General features: G+C 35.4%; 1 protein-coding gene across 3 annotated transcripts in view; it reads left to right on the forward strand.

Annotated features, from left to right (window-relative positions):
- Positions 1 to 14,967, forward strand: part of RIC1 (RIC1 homolog, RAB6A GEF complex partner 1) — a 169,166-nt gene that overhangs the window by 89,671 nt on the left and 64,528 nt on the right. The window contains exons 4-7 of one of the 3 annotated variants that reach the window (XM_066368094.1): positions 400 to 507; positions 7,071 to 7,213; positions 7,488 to 7,621; positions 11,867 to 11,958. In XM_066368094.1, coding sequence (XP_066224191.1) covers positions 400 to 507; positions 7,071 to 7,213; positions 7,488 to 7,621; positions 11,867 to 11,958 — 477 coding nt within the window. Of the gene's footprint in view, positions 1 to 399; positions 508 to 7,070; positions 7,214 to 7,484; positions 7,622 to 11,866; positions 11,959 to 14,967 lie in introns of all 3 variants that reach the window. The other 2 variants (XM_066368093.1, XM_066368095.1) reach the window with 2 other exon arrangements.

The following is a 14,967-nucleotide window of genomic DNA, read 5'->3' on the forward strand; positions in this document are numbered from 1 at the left end:
ATGAGGTGAGGATTTGGATCACTTGGGCATGCACTGTTTAGAATGGTATATATCTCCCATAGTTACCCACCTCAGAAAGGGCTGTCAGTCAATTTAAACAAAATGTCTGTTGGTTCTCTTGAGAATTCACTTTCAGGTTGTGTGTTTTCTTTTGCTCTTTTCCCTTCACTTCTACCTCTCCAACACAAGTTACATTGGTCAAACACATTTATTTCTATTTGATAAACGTATATATATCTGCTATAATGGAATTTAGGTCTGTTTTTCATTTGAGAACCTAAAAGATGAACACTTGTTATAAGTCTGAGTAAGTTTACTTTATTTAATTGGGTATAAGTCACAGAGTAAATGAGAATTCAATTTCTTCTCTTTAATCCTATATATTTGCTATTTTTTTAGAGGAAGTCCACAAATGAAGGGGACACCCCATTTTAAGGAAGAACAGTGTACTCCAGTGTTAAAATTAGAGATGAGGAAAATACTGGATTTGCAAGCTCCCATTATGAGGTACAGTACTTTGGTTAAACATAGCATTTTGTAATGACAATAGGCAGTGTAATTGGTTAATCATATCACCAGTGAGAAAGTTGATTTCCTTTTATTGAGTTTAACTGTTTTAGCCCTAGAAATGCTTGATTAAGCCTTATAAAAAATGTGAAAACCTATGGTTGGTACATTATTATACTTACATTATTATTGTAATAAAGCCCACAAATTAGATATTCCAACTATAATGTTATTTTAGAAATTTATATTTTTGATAAGATCTAGAATTGTTTGAATGATATGACATAGTTAATGTTACGTAAAAAGATACTGATAAAAATCACACAAGTTGAGAAAAAGAGAAAGTGCCTCATTTTTATAGCCTTCCTAAGTTTTGGGAACATACTGTACACTTGAAAGAAAGTTGAGCTTTCTGATCCAGGATAAAGGTTTTGTGATAAGGACAGGGTACCAAAATACCAAAAATTATTTTCATCCATTGGTATAACAACAAATGACTACCTATAATTTAACCTTGATTTCCTGAATTGCTTTACATTTGACATTTTACTTTTTGATGTGTGGATATTGTCAAAGGTGTATTTTGTCATTTAAACTTTTTACTACAATATTTATTTTTTAAACAGTTAAAAAAAAACTGAATCCAGGGTTAAAGTTAGACCCCCCAAGAACCTTTAGCTCTTACTGAGCTCAGTCATATCCAATCATGAAATTATAATGGTAATATTCCAACATTCTATGCATCAAAATGGCCAGCAGTTCTTATCTCTATTGCCCAGTCTTACTATGAGAAAATGATGTGAGAGAAATTGGTAAAAGTATTCTAACTCAAAATATATTTTATTAGGAATCATTAAAACCTTCCTGTCAAAATGTCTACAAGTAAACTTATGCAAGAAAACATTGATACATTCAATTAATTAAAAGTTTTGAAAAAATTTGCCTGAAGAAAAAAAACATAAGATCAAAAGACAACACAGACTGAAAACAAGCAAATATAGTGAATATCGCAAAAAGCCAATTTCCATAATACAGTTTCTGTAACAAGAAAAGGATACAGTAGAACAAATGGACAAAGAAAGTAAACAATTTTTTATTTTTTATATTCCAACTAACATATTACTTAATATATTGCCATTAGGACATTAAATAAATTACTCTGATACTTATGAATGGTTAAGTAACTATACTGTCTTGGGGAGGAGATATGAAAATGAGAAATTTATACACTGGTGGTGGGATTATAAATTGATACCATAGTTATGGAAATTAAGCAGTATCTATTAAAGGTACAAATGGCTTTTGCCCAGCATTTCCACTTCTAGAAATTAATCTTGCAAATATAATAATACATATTGGAAATGACATGATTATAGGGTTTTTCATTGTACATTGCTTATAATAGTAAAAGATTGAAAACTACCTAAATATCTGTCAGTAGGGAGAGGGTCAAATAAATTTTCTTAGAGCTATTCAGTGGGAATAATATGCATTTGTAAAAAGAATGAGGGTGCCCTTTACTGAAGTAAATGTCCCAAATAATGTTGTTGGGTGAAAAAAGTGAGGTGTGCTCAATACAATAATGGTACTATTTGTTTTTAATAGGAGCTGGTGGGTGTTAAACTCTGTATTGTTCTGGACGAATATAAGAAACTGGGCAATGAGAACTGAATGGCTGGGGGACAGTTTTGGGAAAAAGACTTTTACTATGTGCTTTTACTAAATATTGAACTATATGGATGTAATATATAGATATGTTGAACTATAAGAATGTAATACCTGTGTTTTTTAAAATTCTTCTGATACACAGTTTTAATAAAAGTCTGCTTTCACTATAGTTTTAGAATACAGCACAAATACTTGTACATATTAAATGAAATTGTATGGATGTGGCTGGCAATTATCTTGCCTTGCTTAATCTTTCTTCTCATAGAAAAAGAATGTTTTTTGTTTTGGTTCACTTAAGTGTGATCAGGGTTAGAAAAGATTGAGTTCAGGTTATTCATCACCACCTTGGTCAGAAAATTACTCTTAACTTCAGATTTTATTTCAGTTTTGAGATTCTTTCCAAGAATATAACTTGCTACATAAGGAAATTTGTCTGGGGGTTCCAAACTAGTTGGAACTGTACCAGTGCAGTGTTCTGTCTCCACCTGGTGGTAAAAACTGTGTGGTTTATGGAAATGGGATAGAAAAAGAGCCTAAGGGGAAAAAAAAGAACCTATAAACAAAGATTTCCTGCCATCTTGAAATAAGTTTAACTTGTCAGGTGCTACTTTTAATCTACAGATTTAGGTGAATGGAAATCTTGAAAGATTTTTCTCAAAACTTCAGTAAAAGACTATTTCAGAGGAATGTTATTATTAGCACTGATAGTACATACTTGCTGAATATTAGAGATTTCCTATATGATTTTGAACTGAATGAGAAGATGTGAAGGTTGGGTTTTATAACCAACTATTTTCCCCTCCTACTACCAAAAATTTAAGTTATATAAAGTTATGGATAATGGTTACACTGTTGCATATAGGCATAAGATAAGAAGAGTACTGCTGCCTTTTAATTTTTGATTGAAAAAAGGATAGGATTAATATTAAGCATCCAAACTTTGTTACTAATTGAAGATAGAAAGGTAACAAGTACTAATACCACACAATGAATACTAATAAATACTGTAGTTTACTCCATATCTTGCTCTATCCTAGGCTCTTAGGAAAGCCCTATGTAGTATATAGTATTTAATTAGTTAAGTATTAAATATATTTGCATATTTGAGAATTAATAATTATGAACTATATTTTTTAAAAACCCTCTGGAATACCAGATAACTGTTATAAAGCCCATGAAGTCAATGATTGAAGAAGCTCTCTGAGGATGTAGCGTATATGTAGGTGGATTTATATATACTTAGGGGTAATTTTCTTTCTTATTAAGTGAAAGGCAGGGAGGCAGAAAGACAGACTCCCACATGCACCCTGATCCCAGGTCCACCTGGCAAGCCCCCTACCTGGCAATGCTCTGCCTATATTGATCATTGCTCTGTTGCTCAGCAACCTAGCTATTTTAGCACCTGAGGCAAGGCTGTGGAGCCATCCTCAGCACCTGGGGCCAACTTGCTCAAACCAGTCAAGCCATGGCTGTCAGACGGGAAAAGAGAGAGAGAGAGAGAGAGAGAGAGCGCGAATGCGAGAGCCCGAAGGGGGAGGGGTTGGTGTGGAGAAACAGATGGTTGCTTCTCCTGTGTGACCTGACTTGGAATAGAATCCAGGAGTTCCACACATCTAGCTGATGCTCTACCAATGAGCCAACCGGCCAGGACGAGTAATTTTTAAAATGTTTAAAAAACAGTATAGCATGAAAAAAACATGGGATATTGACTATTGGTACAGAGTCCTGTTATCCTCTGATGCCAAGAATCAATCATTTAGTAGTTAGATTTTTGTGAGAAAGAGAATCATTGATGGGCAGGCATTTGAGTGGCTTTGAATAAGACCTATTTACTAACTTTTGTGGAAATATGCTGTATTTTAACAACTGACATCAGTCTTTTAGTGTGTTTAGTTTAGTTTAATTTCATTTAATGAGGAGACTATATTTCTATTTTCCTATTAGATCTTTTACATTGTTATCACAGTTATTTTAAAATCATTTGTTATTTAAAACATCAGGATTGTCTGTGTGTCCATTCATGTTGATCAGTTTTTCTCTTGATTCTGGATCACAATTCTCTGTTTACTTAACATGTGTGGTCATATTTTGTCAGAGCATTGTGGGTGGTGATGTTGTAGAGATTCTGAATTCTGTTTATTTTGTCAGTACAATTTTGCCTAGTAGGCAGTTAAAATACTGCAGGGTAATCTTGTCATATGCAGTAATTCCAGGAAGATAGAGTAGAAGAAGAGGGAGAAAATGTACTTTGAAAAAAACCTAGACTGACTCCTGCTGAATGAAAAATCACCTGTATAACCAACAGCTCCGATAAGGGGTTAATATCCAAAATATATAAAGAACTCACAGAGCTCAGCAACAAACAAGCAAACAACCCAATAAAAAATGGGGTGAAGAACTGAACAGACACTTCTCCCATGAAGACATACAAATGACCAACAGATATATGGAAAAATGCTCATCTTCACTTGCAAATAGAGAAATGCAAATCAAAATTACAATGAGATACCACCTCACACCTGTTAGATTGGCTATTATCAACAAGACAGGTCATAACAAGTGTTGGAGAGGCTGTGGAGAAAAAGGAACCCTCATTCACTGCTGGTGGGAATGCAAATTAGCACAACCATTATGGAAGAAAGTATGGTGGTTCCTCAAAAAATTAAGAATAGAACTACCATATGACTCAGCAATCCCTCTACTGGGTATCTACTCAAAGAACATGAAAACACTGGTAGGCAAAGACATGTGCACCCTCATGTTTATTGCAGCATTATACACAGTGGCCCTCAATAGAGAGGACTGGATAAAGAAGATGTGATACGTATATACAATGGACTACTACTCAGCCATAAGAAATGATGACATAGGGCCATTTATGACCATGTGGATGGACCTTGTGAACAGTATACTAAGTGAAAAAAGTAAATCAGAAAAATCTAAGAACTGTATGATTTCACACGTAGGTGGGGTATAAAACTGAGTCATGGACATAGATAAAAGTGAAGTGGTGGCCCTGGCCGGTTGGCTCAGCGGTACAGCGTCGGCCTGGCGTGCGGGGGACCCGGGTTCGATTCCCGGCCAGGGCACATAGGAGAAGCGCCCATTTGCTTCTCCACCCCCCCCTTCCTCTCTGTCTCTCTCTTCCCCTCCCGCAGCCAAGGCTCCATTGGAGCAAAGATGGCCCGGGCGCTGGGGATGGCTCCTTGGCCTCTGCCCCAGGTGCTAGAGTGGCTCTGGTCGCGGCAGAGCGACGCCCCAGAGGGGCAGAGCATCGCCCCTGGTGGGCGTGCCGGGTGGATCCCGATCGGGCGCATGCGGGAGTCTGTCTGACTGTCTCTCCCCGTTTCCAGCTTCAGAAAAATACAAAAAAAAAAAAAAAAAAAAAGAAGTGGTTACCATGGGAGGTGGTTGGGGGTGAGGGGACTAAAGAGGGACAAATGTACAGTGACAGAAAATGATTTGACTTTGGGTGATGGTCACACAACACAATCAGAAGTTCAGATACTATGAAAATGTTTACCTGAAACCTATGTACTCTTACTGATCAATGTCACCCCATTAAACTTAATTTTCTAAATAATTTTTTAAAAAATCACTGGTAAAACATGACTGCTCTACTCAGTTGCCTCTCTTGACATGTAGTAGCAGATCTAAAAACAGTTTTTGTATTCTACTCACCACATGCAACATAAAAATTTTATCACAAAATGATAAATTTGAAATGAAAGGAATATGTAGTACTTTAAAAGATGAATTTTAAAGGATTTTTTTTTAAGTAAGAGGAGGGGAGATACAGAGAGATTCCCACATGCTAGAGCCTACCGGCCAAGGCCCAAAACTGGGAATTTTAATTGATTACAAATGCTCTGGTGTTCAAGAGATGGATCTGGGTAAGGCGACATGTTATTCTACTCTTTTTCAATTTTTTTGTAGTTTGGAAGAAAATACTATAATCAGTTCTTTATTGTCTCAGTACCTTGGGGAACGAGTCATTGAACTGAACTTTCCAAAGAATTAAAGGTTTAATTTAAGAATTCAAACATTTTTTTACCATTATGGATTTAAATGTTTATGAATTACACTCTTAACTTTTTAAGTATTAAAGAAATTTTAATAGTATATATTAGAATATATATTAGAGACATAACATTTTATCATGCTTTTTATAGTTGGATTCTTTATAGCATTTTATACTCGAGTACTTTTTTAAAATCCATCTTATTCCCTTAGCTCTCTTGGTACCAATTTCCAGTGCTTCTTCCCTGTTCTCTTTTTCTTTCTCTGCCAGTACTTTCACAGTTTTATCTATGGATTCCTCTTTACTCTTGTCCTTTCTCCTCTTCTTTTCTTCCTTCCACAAACATTTACTGCCATATATAACTAGCACTGCTTTATAAGGGTACATTAGAGTATACCAAGTAGGCATTTATTTGTTATTAGGTGAGTAAATGTTAACTCTCTTTGCAAATATCAGTGAATATTGAGATCATACTATATAATTACTTTTCAATATTTAATCAACTGAGAGATCTTTTGAAGAGAGAAACTTATTTTATTCACCTTTGAATCTCCAACAGATAGCATAGCACCTACCACAGAGTGTGGGTTTAATAAATATTTGTTCAATGGATGAATACTGTGAGACTTATGATACCTAGAAATACAGTGGTCTAGAACTATGCTCTCCAACACAGTAGTCTAGTAGTACTTCTAGATTGACTTACACATAAAACTACTATATAACTAAATTGTAAATTAAATGATAGTTTTGTAAGTGGTTTCATCAGCTTCTCTGAATAACTATTCTCTAGAGCAGTTATATTTGTACTTATTGCTTTCCCAGTATGCTATCTTAAAAGATAACTGATAATAAATTGCTTACTTCCCTACAGTTTGCAGTCTGTGCTGGAAGATCTCCTGGTTGCTACTTCTGATGGACTTCTTCATCTTATTCATTGGGAAGGAATGACAAATGGAAGGAAAGCTATTAATCTTTGCACAATACCCTTTTCAGTAGATCTGCAATCATCTAGAGGTAGTTATACTTTCTGCATAGAGTAGAACCAGATGTTTAATATTTGCTATAATCTAGTTAGATATTTTCTATGGATGAACATCCGTTTTACTACTTTGGAGTTAATTATTGCAAGGGAGGTTTGTGTGTCTCAGTAGACAGGAATAGTTTCATGGTTTAGTGTTTTTAGGTCATTATTTTTGTCCTTTTAACTGTACTTACAGGGTTTGTAAGCAAAAATATGAGGGAATTATTATATTTATATTCATACTTGTACTTATTTTTTCATCAGCAGGTTCATTTCTAGGCTTTGCAGATGTGCACATCAGAGACATGGAATACTGTGCCACACTTGATGGGTTTGCTGTGGTGTTTAGCGATGGTAAAGTTGGATTTATTACACCAGTGTCCAGTAGGTTTACTGTAGAGGTATGACTTCCTCTTAATGTTCTCTTTATTGTGCATTGATTAATTTTAGTCTGTGTTACTAAATCCCTCCACCACTTTTAGGAATTATTTTTAGTTAATTTTAAAAATCAAAACTATACATATTAATAGTTATAAGTAGACCAATAATTTTATTAGACATTCTAAAGAAAAATGACAGTGCCTGCCCTCTGTCCAGATCTTTTTTTTTTTTTTTTGACAGAGAGTCAGAGAGAGGGATAGATAGTGACAGACGGAAATGGAGAGAGATGAGAAGCATCAATCATTAGTTTTTCGTTGCAACACCTTAGTTGTTCATTGATTGCTTTCTCATATGTGCATTGACGAGAGGGAGTGCTACAGCAGACCGAGTAACCCCTTGCTCAAGCCAGCAACCTTGGGTCCAAGCTGGTGAGCTTTTGCTTAAACCAGATGAGCCCGCGCTCAAGCTGGCGACCTCAGGGTCTCAAACCTGGGTCCTCCACTCCCAGTCCGATGCTCTATCCACTGTACCACTGCCTGGTCAGGCTGTCCAGATCTCTTCACATTCAATTTCCATTGTTGAAGGCAACTACTTTTTCTTTTTTCTGTTTGTTTGTTTGTTTATTTTTTGTATTTTTCTGAAGCGAGGAGGCAGAGAGACAGACGCCTGCATGCGCCCAACTGGGATCCACCCAGCAAGCCCACCAGGGGGCGATGCTCTGCCCATCTGGGGCGTTGCTCCGTTGCAACCAGAGCCATTCTAGCTCCTGAGGCAGAGATCATGGAGCCATTCTTAGTGCCCGGGCCAACTTTGCTCCAATGGAGCCTTGGCTGTGGGAGAGGAAGAGAGAGGAAGGAGAAGGGGGAAGGGTGGAGAAACAGATGGGCACTTCTCCTGTTTGCCCTAGCTGGGAATCAAACCCGGACTTCCACATGCTGGGCCAATGCTCTACCACTGAGCCAGCCAGCCAGCCAGCCAGGGCTTTTGCTATTTATTTTTACTACTCTGTATTTCCTTTAATTTTTAGTTTTTAGGCTGTATTTGTATACCTCCCACTGTGGAAATGCCATGTGCTTCTTTCTTTTCTGTTTCCATCACATACTTCTCAATATAGCTGTTGTGGTTTTGATTATGTTACTCTTCATTGTTTACATTGTTATTGCTTTGTACACTTATATTAGTACCTGTCCCGTGTAAGATGTTATGATTATTTTTCCTTTCCTGTGGGTTTTCTCTCCTACTTGGAATTAATAATTGTTAGTTCTTTACATTAGCTTAGTTTCTATGTATTTACCACTAACTCAACCCCAAACTGTCTGCTGGTTGTATAAGTATCCTCTTTAAAATGTGTAGGTATTCTGTCTATTGCATTGTCTTGAAGAATTTGCTCTTGGAGCCTCTGGCCTGCTCCCCTCTGGGCTGCTTGCTCACTATCTATACCTTTAATACAAGTTGTATTTTTGGGGCTCTTCATCATTATCTGGAGGATTTCCTTTATTCCCTTATTTGTATGTGATCCTTTCATAATTAATGGTTAATTTATGTATAACTAGTTAATTTATAAATTTTATTGCTGTGATGTAAACCCAAATTAAAATTCTGAATTCATTGATAAGCTCTTTGGGGTTTGGTTGACTGTGATCTTCACTTTTTGGTGAGCTAATTGGATTGTTTCCTTTCTTCCCATCTCTATATCCAGACTTCTTTTGAGGAGAGTCCTGCAGTTCTTTCCAGTAAATAAATACTTGATTGGCCCAATAGTCTAGGATTCAGGAAGTAAACTTTTACTTAGCCCTGATTTCATTGTGAGCCAGAGACCACTGTACCTTTTTTGTTTTTTGCTTCTTTTTCTCTAAAGAAAAATCCCCACTTTTCTGTTAGACTGGAGGTGTGGGGTGTTTCTTAGCAGCTCAGATTGGGGAGATACTCCTAGAAGACCCAGCTGCTGTTTAAACAGGCTTTGAGCTAGTGCTACTTGCAGTTCAGCCTTTCAGAGACTCTGAGATCCCAAGCCTTTTGTGTACCTGTCAGGTAAATTTAGCTTTCTCAATAGCTTTACTGCCAGTTAAGGATTCTACTCATCCTTACACTTCTCAGCTTCTAGAATTTTCTGATACTACCTCATCTCCCATTCTTTATCCTTGCTAGTTTATGCTTTTTGAAAAAAAGAGTTAGAATTTTAAGAGTCAGAGAAGTTAAATATTCATGTTCAGTCTCCTCTTTTTAACTAGAAAAGATTTTAAGGGTTTCTTTAATGGTTTATTTTTTCTACATGACATTAGCTTTAATGTTTCTAATAACTTTTCTATTACCAACCTTATTTTTTTTTTACAAAGTATAAAAATATTTTTTAATTATGTTTGAGATTTAAATGTGTTTATTGCCTGACCAGGCGGTGGCACAGCAGATAGAGCATTAGAGTGTCTTTATTGTTTAATCTTTCTATTACAAATTATAATAAATTAGAAAAAAGTATACAAAACAAAAATGTACATCTCAATAGCTTCACAAAGTAAACACTTGTAGAATTACCACTCACACCAAAAATATCAGTACCCAAAAATCCCCAGGTTCAAAATCCCGAGGTCGTCGGATTGTGTGTGAACAGATTCAGCTTGAGCCTAGGGTCACTGGCTTGAGTATAGGCTCATAGACATGACCCACAGTTGCTGGCTTGAGCCCAAGGTTACTAGCTTGAGTAAGGGGTCACTGGCTCGGCTGGAGCTCCCCAGTCAAGGCACATATGAGAAAGCAGTCAATGAACAACTAAGCTGCCTCAATGAAGAATTGATGCTTCTCATCTCTCTCCCTTCCTGTCTGTTCCTATCTGTCCCTCTCTCTGTCTCTCTCTTGCTGTGTCACCAAAAAAAGGGTGAGGGTATATTAATCAGGAGGAACACTGTTGGGGGATTTTTGGGTACTGATATTTTTGGTGTGAGTGGTAATTCTACAAGTGTTTACTTTGTGAAGCTATTGAGATGTACATTTTTGTTTTGTATACTTTTTTCTAATTTATTATAATTTGTAATAGAAAGATTAAACAATAAAGACACTCTAATGCAGTGGTTCTCAAAGTGTGCGCCAGGGCACACTGGTGTGCCCTAGAAGATTTCTAGGTGCACCCTATTATTCCAGAGAAATATGTGCCTGTTGGGGACCAAAAAACCAACAAGGTTTTTGGAGTTTAGATTTTGGAGGGACAGAGGTATAGGGAATTGGCTATAAGCTGACAGTCTGCCCAACCCCCCACCTCACTTGCCTGATTAGGTTGCAAAAGGCTGTTAAGCTGTGGTGCTGGATTGTTTACACTACTCCCCATGTTCCCCAGAAATACTGGAGGCAAGTTTCTTCTATCTTTTGTTTGATGTAAAGTTAAGACGATATGCATGGTGGGGGTTTTCTGCACTCAACACAATTAAGAGTAAAAAGAGAGGAATTCTTCAATGTATTGATGAGCAAATGAGAGTTTGCCTTTCAAATATATGCCCAAACATTGGAGAAATCACTAGGACACATCAGGCTCATGTTTCTCATAAAAACAAGAATGAAAAAACTTAACACATTCGTGCTGGGACCTACTGAATTTACTAAATCTTACTAAGAATGTTTCTATATATATAAAAAGATAACATTTTTGCATTTTTTATTTTTTAACCCCTCTTTTTTATGAATTCTAAAAAGCATAACTCAAAAAATGTAACATAAAAATGTTTTTTAATGTCAGAATAAATTTAATTTTGTTGGATTTATCTCATTTAATTACCATAAAAGCACACTTGGACTTTATATTTTTTCTTTAATATTTGATTTAATTATTATAACATATTTCTCAGAAATTTGTATATAGTGCACCTACAATTATATGTAGGATTTTAAATGCGCCTCGACTTCAAAAAGTTTGAGAACCACTGCTCTAATGACTCCCAATATATAAATTGGAGAAGCAGCCAAAGTTTTTAATAGTGGCTTTTAAAGCCCTATATATCTGGCTACCTGTTACCTTATTTTTTGTGCTTCTTTCTCCACTCCATCTTTATAGGCCTCTTAAATGTTCTTTGAACATTCCAGAAAGGCATTTCGTGATAGGGCCTTTGTACTTTATATATCTCTTTCAGTATTTTCCTCAAAACATACTTTCATAGGGTAAGTCATTTAATACTGCATCCTTCACCTATACTCCGTCTTCCCCATAATCGCTTTATTATATAGATTACAGTGTATTTTGGAGAATACTTTTAAACCTTCATTGTTTTGCTTTATTTTAGCAGCTTCATGGAGTTTGGCCACAAGATGTTGTTGACGGAACTTGTGTAGCAGTAAATAACAAGTATCGACTAATGGCATTTGGTTGTGCGAGGTAATTGATACAGAGTTCTGCATTTTAAGAATTATTGCCAAAAGTAGTGTTTTTTTAAACATTATATGTTCTTAACATACTTGTTATCTTTGTCATCCAATAGTAATTTATGAATCAGCTTTAATATAAAATCTAAAAGTATTTTATTTGATTGAAACAAGTCCAAAGGGAAGATTTTGGAGTTTATCTTAATTTGTGAAAGTGAGCTTTTCTTCAGTGGTAATAGATCGAGTTACAAGTTTAAAAATTAAATCAGTTCATGTGCTGGCCAGGGATAGCTCGTTTGGTTAGCATCATCCCGAAGAACAGAGGTTCCAGTTCAGTTTCCAGGCAGGGAACATAGAGAAACAGATTGATGTTCCTGTTTCTCTTTCTCTCTCTCTATCTCTCTCCTTTTCCTCATTCTCTAAAATCAATAAAATAAACATTAAAAAAATCAGTTAAATTTAGGGTGTTTTTGTTTAATAAGATCAGAAAGATATATTTTTTAAATAATCCTTTCTTTTTAAGACATCGTTGTTGACAATGTCTTTGAATCACGGTGTGCCTTAATTGAGGAGCAGATTTAAAGCTCATACATACAATCAGTTTATTGCTTTAATTCACATAATACTGGTTTTACAAGTAAAATAGAATACATTTTATTTGACAAAATATCTTTGTATCTGCTATATACCATGTACAATTATAAGCACTTGGGATACGTTAGAAAACAGCAAAGATACCCAACTGTCAAGCTTATATTTTAGTTCAAGTAAAAAGATTATATAGGATGGACCAAAAGTAGGTTTATAGTTGTGAGTACACGACACAGTTTATTCTAGCATTAATATTTAGTAAATATTGTATCATTTTCCATAATAACAACTGTAAACCTACTTTTGCCCCACCTTGTATCAGATACTTACAGTAATGACTTATAGTATGTATAATGCTCTTTAGTGTTCGAAACTTTATTAAATATAAAATTCCATTTCACCCCAAAAGTGAGACTTAGTGTTTCTGTAGAACATACATCTAATATAATCTCCAGCTACAAATATCAATGTATCATCTTTTTAGTATAAATAATACACATGTACACGTCACCATCATTACACTCTCAATAAGCTCGCTGTAAAGTGAGGAATCTTTATTCTCATCACACTGCTTTTTACTGCAGAGGTAAATGTAGAAATATAAGTAAATTTTAACATACAAGAAAGAAGAGGAAGAGTATTTTTTTCATATTTATGAACTTGATTTGGTCACATTTTGTTTAGAATTTTAAAATCTATGTTATGAGTACATTTTGCCTATTCTTACTATCCTAGTTTCTAACTCTCCTTGTCTCATTAAACAAGTTAAGGAAGGGTTTGTTCCTCTCTCTTTTCTGTTTATCTTTGAAGGTATGGTCAAATTTTTCAGTGAAGCCATCTGAGCCTAGAATTTTCTTTATGGGAATTTTTTGTATAACCAATTTAATTCAGTTTTTAGATATAAGAAGATCCAGATCTTCTGTCTCTTCCTAATTAATTTCAGCAATTAATATTTTTCTAGGAATTTTTTTTCATTTACACTGTCAAATTTATTGACGTAAAGTTTATAATATCCTTTCTAACTTAAATATTGTAAAGTAAAAATATCTTCACAGGAAAGTGCATAATGCAAATACTCATTTTTACAAATAAATACATATAATACAAATACCCATCTGTTCACAACTGGGTCAAGAAATAGAACATTGCTGGCCAGTGTGTTTTATCCCTGCTACGTCCTAATCACAACTTCTGTTTCTTCCCCAACTCACTTAAATATAACCAATCCTCTGTCTTTTGTGATAATCATTTCCTTGTCGTTGTAGTTTTACCGCCCATGTATGCATTCTTAAAGAGCATAATTTTGTTTCACCTGGTTTTGAACTTTATGTGACTAGAATCATATTCTTTTATTCAACATTCTGAAATTTATCCATGTTCTTTGCCAGTAGCTGAAATAGTTTTTGATTGATTTATAAATAATTTTCCAGTGTATAAATATACTATAATATATCTGATTTGCTGTTAGTGGACATTTACATTATTTTTTTGGTTTCCAACATTCTCATAAAAATAACCTAATACCTTTATCACACATGAGAAAATGATAAATCCCTACTAAGATCTGATACTCAATTCATGTTGAATTTAACCAAAATTTCTTTTATAGCTCCTTTGTTCCAACCACAATCAATCAAAAGTCATGAATTTATATCTGGTTATGATTTCTCGTTAGTAACCTTTTACCTGTAATATCCTTACAACTTTTTTTCTTTTTATGGCTTCTTTTTAAACAGTCCATGTCAGTTGTTATAGAATGTCCTATATTGTAAATTTGTTTTCTTTTTTTCATAATGGCAGTTTTTCTAACACTAGTAATGACTGAAATTTTGACGCTGGTTCTTGTTGAGCCAACACAGTCAGTCACTAGGGAGCTCACAGTGTGCATCAGCATTTAGAGGAAGCTCAGAGACGTAAGCAGTGGCAGATGTACAGTTTCACATCACCTATGTTCAGAGCTAGCACCTAGGGGTGCTATCTCACCTGATAATGAGAATTCAGGAGAGGTACTCTAGACCAGTGGTCCCCAACCCCCGGGCCGCGGACCGGTACTGGTCCGTGGGCCATTTAGTACCGGTCCACAGAGAAAGAATAAATAACTTACATTATTTTTGTTTTATTTATATTTAAGTCTGAACGATGTTTTATTTTTAAAAAATGACCAGATTCCCTCTGTTACACTCGTCTAAGACTCACTCTTGACGCTTGTCTCGGTCATGTGATATACATTTATCTGTCCTACTCTAAAGGCCGGTCCGTGAAAATATTTTCTGATATTAAACTGGTCCGTGGGCCAAAAAAGGTTGGGGACCACTGCTCTAGACCTTCCTCTGGGATAATGAAGTTAGACTTGGCCTTCAGCCTTTCGGTCATCTTAGTTTTCTTTGGGTGAGAGAGTACCAGCTCTTGTTCTGTTGTGATCATTGGCTGG

This window comes from Saccopteryx leptura, chromosome 2, assembly GCF_036850995.1.
Source record: "Saccopteryx leptura isolate mSacLep1 chromosome 2, mSacLep1_pri_phased_curated, whole genome shotgun sequence".
NCBI lineage: Eukaryota > Metazoa > Chordata > Mammalia > Chiroptera > Emballonuridae > Saccopteryx > Saccopteryx leptura.